At 44.5% G+C, this 10,395-nt stretch overlaps 1 protein-coding gene across 1 annotated transcript in view; it reads right to left on the bottom strand.

Moving 5' to 3' along the window:
• Positions 1-2,065: 2,065 nt before the first annotated feature.
• The window catches only part of BTN1A1 (butyrophilin, subfamily 1, member A1), a 10,119-nt gene continuing 1,789 nt past the window's right edge, over positions 2,066-10,395 (bottom strand). The window contains exons 4-8 of the mRNA XM_011962884.1: positions 7,284-7,565; positions 5,679-5,828; positions 4,540-4,560; positions 4,424-4,450; positions 2,066-3,992 (exon numbers count right to left, since the gene is read on the bottom strand). Of these exons, the coding sequence (XP_011818274.1) occupies positions 3,319-3,992; positions 4,424-4,450; positions 4,540-4,560; positions 5,679-5,828; positions 7,284-7,565 (1,154 nt within the window). The 3' untranslated portion in view covers positions 2,066-3,318. The remainder of the gene's footprint in view (positions 3,993-4,423; positions 4,451-4,539; positions 4,561-5,678; positions 5,829-7,283; positions 7,566-10,395) is intronic.

Here is a 10,395-nt window from a genome sequence, read left to right as displayed (position 1 = left end):
AATGCAATGCAGGCTCACAGCTTCTCCACTGCCTACTTGCTCCTAAAACAAATAGAATGCTTTGGAGGATTTTAATATTGCAGAAATAGGTGTTGGATTTAAGCAAGTAAGTGCAGGGAGGATTATAATATATCCTGAAAGTATTAGAGTGGTATTTACTTTCATGATGCATCATAATGTATTATAAATAGATCGAGCAATTTCTTTTAGTTCCTTTTTTAGTCTTCTCTTTCCTCTTCTTGGAATCCCAGTTTCATTCAAACATCCCTTTTAAATCCAGGGACTGATGCTACTAATCCTCCTCCTTCCTTCAATAGAGTTTACTCTTGATTTTATCCAACCTATCCTGCAAATACATGTTTACTGATTTATTATAAAGGATCTTACAAAGTATACAGATGAACAGCTAGATGGAAAATATGTATAGGGCAAGGTGTGTGGGGAGGGGCATGCAGCTCCCAAGCCTTGTCTGTGCACACACCGCCCTCCAGGAACCTCCAGGTGTTCAGCTATCCAAAGGGCCACAATGCCAGTGGCTACCTACCCACTGCCCCTGTTTGGGTGGTGACTCCATTTCTACTACTGTAAAGGTAACCTGATCGATGGTATAGATAAGTGAAGCCAGCTCTTTAAATTAACAGGACTTTTCCAAGAGGAGGAAATGTTTGGGAAATCTTTAATGGTAAGGCCTTGGAATTAAAGGAAGAAAAATGGGGTGGGTGATCTTTGGAAATTATTTGATATAGTTTGGATCTGTGTCCCCACCCAGATTCCATGTTCAACTGTAATCCCTAATGTTGGAGGTGTGGCCCATTGGGAGGTAATTAGATAATGGGGGTAGTTTCTCATGAGTGGTTTAGCACCATCCCCTCAGTGCTATATTTTTTTCTTTTTATTTTTTTCTTTCTTTTTTTTTTTGGAGATGGAGTCTCTCTCTGTCGCCCAGGCTGGTGTGAAGTGAGTGGCATGATCTCGGCTCACTGCAACCTCTGCCTCCCAGGTTCAACCAATTCTCCTGCCTCAGTCTCCTGAGTAGGTGGGACTACAGACATATGCCACCACGACTGCCTAATTTTTTTGGTATTTTTAGTAGAGACGGGGTTTCACCATATTAGCCAGGCTGGTCTTGAGCTCCTGACCTCAGGTGATCTGCCCACCTCGGCCTCCTAAAGTTCTGGGATTATAGGCGTGAGCCACCGTGCCCGGCCAGTGCTATTTTTGTGATAGTGAATGAGTGACTAATTATGAGATCTGATTGTTTAAAAGTGTGTAACACATCCCCTGCTCCCGCAACCTCCTCCCCTATCCCTGCTGCTGTCTTCCTTCTGCCACGGCCATTAAGACTTGCCTGCTTCCCCTTCGCCTTCTGCCATGATTGTAAATTTCCTGAGGCACCCCAGAAGCTGAGCAGAAGCTGTCATGCCTACAGAACTATGAACCAATTAAACTTCTTATCTTTTTTTTTTTTTCTGAGACGGAGTCTTGCTGTGTCACCCAGGCTGTAGTGCAATGGTATGATCTCAGCTCAATGCAACCTCTGCATCCCGGGTTCAAGTGATTCTCCTGCCTCAGCCTTCTGAGTAGCTTGGATTACGGTTGCCTGCCACCACACCTGGCTAATTTTTGTATTTTTAGTAGAGGCGGGGTTTCACCATGTTTGTCAGGCTAGTCTCAAACTCCTGACCTCGTGATCCACCCGTCTTGGCCTCCCAAAGTGCTGGGATTACAGGCGTGAGCCACCGTGCCCAGCCTAAACTTCTTATCTTTATAAATTACCCAGTTTCAGGTATTTCTTTACAGAAATATGAGAATGGACTAACACAAAATTGTTCCTGAGTTGAGATTCTGTATTCCTGCTTGAAGACCATTGGTAAGTAGTTGTTCCCTCATGAGGCATCAGCCCCTATGTGTACCTGCCCTGGTGAGCCCACTGCCATCAGGCCTAGAGATGAGTCTGAGACCACATACAATGACAAAGCTTTGGACAGCTGCATTCCCATACAAGTTTCTTTCCCTATGTTTTATTTTGTTTCAGTTCACATAAAGAAAGGTTAAGAGGCTGCTGTCAGCAATCAGACAAATTTATTTATTAGGTAAAGACAATGAGCAACATCTATCCTGGAAAATGGAGAATACAATGGAAATGGAAGGTGTAAGCCAGAGTTCATTGGCAAGACAAGCCACATGTATACAGGAAAGTGCTCAGGGGCAAATACATAGGTGCAGTCAGTCCAGCTGTGCTGAACACAATAATGCGGCATTCAGGGGACCCCGAGGAGAGGCAGCGTGTAGGAAAGCTGGGTAGGGAAACAGTGAAAGGTGCACAGTGTGGAAATGGAGGCAGTTAAAGCTAACCAAAGGTGTGCGTAAGGGGTTTGGGCATTGAGATGAGGGCTGAGGTGACATAAGGTTGAGATGGTGGCTGATCAAGTAATGATATCACTGAAGGATGATTTCTAGGAATGTCTTTGAAATGGAGAGATGCTATAACAAAAAGAAGAGGACAACTGGAAACTTGTGGAGTCAACATACTGAGGGTGGAATGACCTCCAGGCAAGGGAGAAACAGGAGGGCGCAGAGAAAAGAATAGGGCACAAAGGACAGCGGTGCAAACAACTTTCGAGTTTTGTCAAAAATTCTCTCCTCTATCACACTTTCTGCCTGACTCTTCATCCCTGCTCATCTCAGTTCTTCTCTGCTCCCCCTTTTCCAGAGCTCAGCACCCATAGAAGTGGGGCCAGTCTCCTCTATCCTATAGGACATGGCTTAGAAAATTTGAGATATAGGCTGTGAAAACTCTATGGGTGAGCCAGGTGTTCATCATGTGCCTGGGTTCACCTCACTTCCCTCCATCATAATGTTCCCTCCAAGTTCCGTTATGGGATTTCAGCCTGAGATTGTCCTTTCGCAGCACATTTTGAATTTTCCACTTGCCTAAAGCCTGTTTTTCCACATACCCTTATCCTGGATACCAAGACATTTCAACCACAACCCCTTGCTAACCTGACCCGATCTCGATCCCTAATCTGTCCTTTTGAGTTTGCTCCAAGTAGTTTCCTATAGGTTCTAGTCTTAAGGGATTAGGAGAACACAAGAAGCAGTTTGAGTCACCCCTCCATCCCCCAAATATTGGTACAGAAACAGATTCGGAAGGTGCAATCCCCACCCTCTCTAGCAGCAGTGATGCAACCTTCACAGGATTGATTAATTGCCACCCAACAGGAAGAAACAGGCTGGGTGAAGCTGGCTGGTGAAGCCTCAGAAGGCTATGGAGGAGAGGGGTTAGAGGAAAGGAAAACAGATGAGCTGGGATATTCCTTAAGGTGCCCCTTGGCTGGGTTGGGTAGGGATTAGCTTAGAATGGAGTGTGTCTGCATCTGCAGAGGCAGAGTCTTCCCCTATGGGGGACAATGGGATCTCCTTAGAAAGGTCCTGGGCATTAGCAATGACTGTGACCCCCTCAGACCCATCAGCAATTGGGCAGATGGTCAGGGGCTTTTTACCACAGGACCATAGGCAAAAGAAGGGCCGGAGGGGGCCAGAGACAGAGACGTTGGAGAAAGTATAGATATGAGATCCATCATTCATGTTGTAGAAGGAGATGTCTCCTGATTCATAGTCTAGGAAAATCCCAACCCGGCGTGGGGGTCCTGCCAATGGGAGAGGGGTCCGGAGAGGAGTGAGGGCCCAGTACCCATTTCCATACAACTCTACAGCCCAGAACCCATTCTCAGGAGTCATGGGGTCGAATCCTTTCTTCATCACATTCTCCCTACACACACCGATTGCCCAGTCAGTCCTGTCTCCCACCTCCACCTCCCAGTAATGCCTTCCTGAGGTGAAGGTCTCACGGCCCAACACACAGGGCCAGGAGTCAAATCTCTCTGGTTTCTCAGGCAGTTTCTGACGTGAATCTTCCAGTCGAACAGATTTTGAATCCTCATAAAGAAAGAGGTGGGGATGAGCTGTGTCTGGGTCCAGAGTCACATCAACTGGAGAGAAAGAAACAGTAGATCTGACATCAGTGAATATTACAGGTTACAGGACTGTCTTTCCTTCTCCTAAGAAACAGAGCACTGTTGTAGGAGTTGACAGGTCTCCTGGAGGTGGGGAGATGTTTGGCCTGCTCATGGGCCTCCATTCACCACAGGATCCCCCCTTACCAGCAGCCAGAGGGTGATGTAAGAGCTGACTGTGCCTAGGGTGGCCTAATGGGACTCTGATGGAAGGGGCTTGTCTCCTGGCCATCTTTCGAGGGTTCTCTGTGTGCCTCACAGAAACTGTTGAGGCCATTTGTCATCACTGGTTTCCTTCCTGTCCTCATCACTAAAGTGTGTTAGTGTTTTCATTTCCAAGTATCATAGCACTTTGAATTCCCAGGGGATAAAGCCTCAGAGCCCTAGAGAAGTTCAGAGCCACTGACCTGCATGCAATGTAGCCTTTCTCCATTCTGCAACAAAAGAGAAAGATAGTCATTGACAGGTTATATAATAGAGAGAGAAAACTCTGTGGGTGAAATAACAAGGAGACAGAACTTACTGAGTTCTTCCAGGAGTCTCTCTGGAAAACAAACAAAAATACCTCAATGTATAGTGGATGTAAAGGAGGGGACAAAACTCGTGTGGGAAACACACAAAGGAGGAACTGTTTAATTCATGACTACTTGAATATTGAAGCATTGCCAATAAATCAAGAACAAGGATTTTGTTTTGCTTTGTTTTTGAAGAAAGATGCAGGAAGTTCCTACATATTGGAAGTGGCTTGGGATCAGATTTTTTTTTTTTCTTTTTAGATAGAATCTCATTCTGTCACCCAGTCTGGAGTGCAGTGGTGCAGTCTCAGCTCACTGTAACCTCCACCTCCCAGGGTCAAGCAATTCTGCCGCCTCAGCCTCCTGAGTAGATGGGACTACAGGTGTGCGCCACCATCCTGGCTAAATTTTGTATTTTTAGTAGAGACAGGGTTTCACCATGTTGTCCAGTCTGGTCTTGAACTCCTGACCTCATGTGATCCACCCACCTCAGCCTCCCGAAGTGCTAAGATTACAGGCATAAGCCACTGCTCCCGGCCTCAGATCTTTAATAATAAGATTGGTACTGGGTAATTGAGTTAAAAGTGGGAGTAGGGTCTGAGGGTGGGTAGTGAGTAAACATCAGGCCTGATATCTTGATTAGACTCTGCCTATGCCCCAAACTTCTGTGCTTCTTCATATTGGCATCTGTGACTTCAGGAGCCTTATGATTCCTTCCAATTTTCAAAATTCTAGAATCAAGTATCTTCTTCTTTTTTTGAGATGGAGTCTTACTCTGTTGCTCAGGCTAGAGTGCAATGGCACAATCTTGGCTTACTGCAACCTCCGCCTCCCAGGTTCAAGCAATTCTCCTGCCTCAGCCTCCCAAGTAGCTGGGATTACAGGCACCCACCACCAAGCCTGGCTAATTTTTGTATTTTGAGTCGAGATGGAGTTTTGCCATGTTGGCCAGGCTGATCTCGAACTCCTGACCTCAGGTGATCCACCTGCCTCGGCCTCCAAAACTGCTGGGATTATAGGTGTGAGCCACCATGCCCGGCCTCAAATATCTTCCTGTCATCCTAAAGGAAGTCATTCTAAAGGACTTGGATCCAGCCTGCCTCTGAAGCACTCCTGACACGTAGCCCTTGTGGATTCTATGACGTACCTTTAGAGCTGAATTCATTCCTCCTCTCTCTGGATCTTTCGTTGTATAGTCTCCAAGTGAAAAATATGGACCCAATGGTGAGAAGTCCTAGAACCATCAGGATGACAGCCACAGCCACTATCCAAGGAGTCAGCCTTGGGATGGAGGAAGCTAAAATAAAATCCCCAAGAAGGACATTAGTTGAGAAATGCTGAGCAAGTCTGGCTTTTCTCCAGATTCCAAAGAAGGGTAGAAGAGGTAGGTGATGGCCTGGACCACTCTCCTCCCTCATATAGCAAAAAATAGTCACTCCAATGCCATTCTAAAATTTTCAGAAAAAAATTGACTTCAAGCAGGAGTCAGCAAAGAAAGAGGAAAATGAAGAGTAATTTGAGGACAGGACCTGTGAAATAATAAATATAATGGACAGATTCATGTCATTATAGAAATTCCTCCTTAACTATCAGTGCACAATGGGAGCCAAGAGGATGAAGGAGGTAAATAAGGAAAGGGAAATGTGCCTCTGTATGTAACAGAATGGGACTCATTGACCAAAGAATAAGGAAAGTTCCTGCCTGAACCAGAGACAGTATCTGGGGAATAATGAGAGGATTTGCTTCCCTGAGGACCCTGGAAACCTAGACAGAGCTCTAGCACGGAATGGGAGGGAGAAGTGGTTATGGGTGGAAATGGCAAAAGTAGAAAAAAAACTTAGTCTTTTTTTTGAGACGGAGTCTCGTTCTGTCGCCCAGGATGGAGTGCAGTGGCGCGATCTCAGCTCACTGCAACCTCTGCCTCCTAGGTTCATGCCATTCTCCTGCCTCAGCCTCCCGAGTAGCTGGGACTACAGGCACCCGCCACCATGCCCGGCTAATTTTTTTGTATTTTTAGTAGAAGCGGGTTTTCACCGTGTTAGTCAGGATGGTATCGATCTCTTGACCTTGTGGTCTACCCCCGTGTCGGCCTCCCAAAGTGCTGGGATTACAGGCATGAGCCACCGCGCCCGGCCAACTTATTCTTTTTGTTTACTTGAGGCAAGAAGGCTCTGGATCAGGAAGGTCTCCAGGGACAAAGCCTCTCTATCTCACTTAGATCTCCTAAAATGGAAAATCTGGAATTTCGCTGGGTGCAATGACTCACACCTATAATCCCAGCACTTTGGGAGGCCAAGGCAGGTGGATTGCTTGAGGCCAGAAGTTCAAGACCAACCTGGGGGACATGGTGAAACCCTGCCTTTGCTAAAAATACAAAAAGTTAGTTGGGCATGGTGGTGTGCACTTGTCATCCCAGCTGTTCTGGAGCTGAGGCAGGAGAATCACTTGAACCTAGGAAGCGGAACTTGCAGTGAGCTGAGATCATTCTGCTGCTGCCCTTCAGTCTGGGCAACAGAGTGAGACACTGTCTCAAAAATTAAATAGAAATTTATATGAGATCAAGGTAGATTTATGTCTTCAGTATCTTAACTCTTCTAATAAAGTTGACGGGGTTCCTTTAAGTCAGTGGACAAGAGCTTAGGTGGGGAAAGTAGACAACTCTGCCAGGAGGTCACATCTGGGCAGATGTCCCAGGTGGTATGGCTCTGAAGCTGTGTCAACATAGGAATCCAGCAGCATTGGTTCCACTAACCTGGTATGAATATTTCTACTTCCTTCTCCTGGCCAAGAAGGAGATTCTGGATGTAGCAGGACACATTTTTCACGGAAGTGTCTCTGATGATCACTGAAGCAGCCACAGTGAACAAACCTTCTTCATCGGGATTCCTGGACTCTGATGTAGATGGAAACTTCTCTCCCTTGGAACTTCTCCACTGCACCTGGGGCTCTGGGTACCATCCCACTGAGGTGCACTCGAGGCAGATTTCTCCATTTTCTTGAACTTGCATACTGATGTGAGGGTCAGAGCCCAGAGCTATGGAGAGAGAATTAATGTTTTAGTGGACCCCTTTTGAGAGCCTTATAACCATAGAGGTACATAGTTTGAGAAAGAGAGAGAGAGAGAAAGGCACAAGTGGCCTAGTAGTGGGAAGAACTCATCTCCATATTTCAATACACAAGGAAACTGAGGGCCAGGCACAGTGGTTTCTGTCTGTAATATCCGCACTTTGGGAGGCTGAGGCAGGATTGCTTGAGTCCAGGAGATCAACAGCCTTGGCAACATAATGAGACTCCATCTCTTTGGGCATAGTGGTTCTTGCCTGTATTCCTAGCTACTTGGGAGGCTGAGGTTGGAGGATTGCTTCAGTTCAGGAGTTCAAGGCTGCAGTGAGCTGTGATGGCACCACTGCACTCCAGCCCAAGTGACAGAGTGAAATGCGGTTTCTAAAAAAGTTGGTTTTTTTAAAGGAAATTGAAGTACCAATAAAATGAATTTCATATACCTTATCAGAGAGGGATGCCTTGTTGGGATCAAGCCTTTAAAATGTTTGCAGCAGTTTGGTGGACAGACTTGGGGGTGATTGTCCAGCCAGCAGGAACACTAAGACCAATAACTCAGAGGTGGGTTAGTGGTCTAGGTTGAAAGCCTCAGAGCTGGCTGATAGCTCTATGGTTGAGAGCATTATGAGAAGGCTTTGGTGGGGAGGAGGAGAACTAGGACTGGGATGAACAGAGGAATATCCTTGAGTAGAGGATTGGAGATTCTTTGACCTGAGATTATAGTTGACAATTTAAGCTTTCTTTAGCTATGATGTTGATTTAGAAATTTTCTTAAATGGTCTCAACTTCATCTTCCCTCACATAATTGTGGCCTGCTATATATAAACATAAAGCTGCTTTTCTTGTGTGTTCAACCTATTTTTTTCTCTAATTCCACATGGCACAGAAAAACTGAGTTGCATAAAAGAGCTCTTCAACACATTTCCACAACCACCGGTTAAAATCCACGTTCCAAGAATGTGTGCATATACAAGAATGTGTATTCTTTTCATGGAAGGAGCTGCCACTTTCAGCAGATTCTCAATAGTGTCTGCCACTCATAAAAGGTAACACGTTTTACACCATCAAATCTCTAGGTTTCTATAATCAACCTTTAAGATACTTCTTCCCTAAAAACAAAATGTCAATATTTAAATTATACATGATGCTGCAACTGGGGGACCCTGTTGTGAAGCAGGGACCCACATTTCACCCAAGTATTTTTTCAAACTTTATGTTTACTTGAATGTATATCTATGTATATAGATATATAATATGCATATAGATAATACATGCATATATGATATATATGTGAAAGGCAATGTTTGTATATTATATGTTTTAGATCAGTTTAAGGCACAGTGTAGCATCTAATACATCTATAATGTTTTTAGAATTGGCGAGGTCATTTCTCATATATTGTCTAATTTTATTTTATTCTTTTTTTTTTTTTTTTGAGATGAGTCTCACTCTGTTACCCAGGCTGGAGTGCAGTGGCACAATCTCAGCTTACTGCAACCTCTGCCTCCCAGGTTCAAGCGATTTTCCATGAGTAGCTGGGATTACAGGTATGTCCCAGCTAATTTTTTTTTTTTTCGTAGAGAGGGGGTTTCGCCAAGTTGGCCAGGCTGGTCTTGAATATCCTGATCAAAAGTGATCCACCCGCCTTGGCCTCCCAAAATGCTGGGATTACAGGTGTGAGACACCACACCCCACCTTTTTTTTTTTTTTTTTTTTTTGACAGCGTTTCACTCTGTTGTCCAGGCAGGAATGCAGTGGCAACCATCAGCTCACTGTAACCTTGAACTTCTTGGCTCGCGAGATCCTCCTGCCTCTCCTTCCTAAAGAGCTGGGATTATAGAAGTTGGCCACTGCTCCCAGACTATTTTATTCTTGAAAAATAATCTTAGATAAAAACATCCTCAGTTTTACAGTAAAAATCAGAAAGAGATTTGCTTGATGTCATTCACTAGGAATTGAAAAAGTCAGACCTCAATGTGTACTTTCCTCCTCAAAGCTTATTATTTTCTTTGTTTCCCTTTGAGTTCTGGCTTGAAACAAAAAAGGGAACAAGAAGAGAATCTTTTCTATGTGAATCAGGAATGTGACAAATGGCCATGCTCTCTAATCTTAGGATGTCAGTCTTTAGAAACTAATCCATAAGCCAGCCTTAAAGTGTGTGGTATGCTCACCACAGCCATAAGGTGTGTAATGGTGAAAAATACAATTTAAATGTACAATTCAAGGACTCCAAGTAAATTATGGTGTACTTGTATAAAAGACTGTTACATAATTCTTACACGTATTTAATTATTTCATGAAGAAATGCTTACCCTATTATTGAAAAAGGGCTGGAGATAATTGAAATAAAGTTCTACAATAAAGACATTGCACTGCTCTCTCCGTGTTCAACTCAAAACCCTTTCTCACTGATGTACTGTAGGACCTTCAGTACCTTCTAGCTGTGGAGTCCTCATCAGGGGAAAGCAAAGAGATAAGGCAGATAAGCTACAAGTCTGCCTTTCTTCATGGTCCAGTACACAGCCCTCCTGTGCAAATAACTCACAGTCGTCCTTCCTGTGTCCAACTATCACCAAACACCTGCAAGTTAGCTCACTGCAACCTTTGCCTTGTAGATACTGCACAAAGCTCTCTTCAACAGACAGCATAAACACTATTCTACAAATTCTCCAGCAAGCCTTTGTTTCCTGGCAGTCAGTTTCTCTTTTGCTGATCCTGCCCTTTGCCTCCTCGCAAAGTGTTTTTATACTTTTAAAAGTAAATCTGGCTTTACAATTGTCTCGGTAAATTCTTTTATCTGCCCC

This window comes from Colobus angolensis, unplaced genomic scaffold (assembly GCF_000951035.1).
Source record: "Colobus angolensis palliatus isolate OR3802 unplaced genomic scaffold, Cang.pa_1.0 Scaffold6, whole genome shotgun sequence".
Lineage (NCBI taxonomy): Eukaryota > Metazoa > Chordata > Mammalia > Primates > Cercopithecidae > Colobus > Colobus angolensis.
The sequence above is the reverse complement of the archived record's forward strand: the minus strand, read 5'-3'. Positions and strand labels throughout refer to the sequence as shown.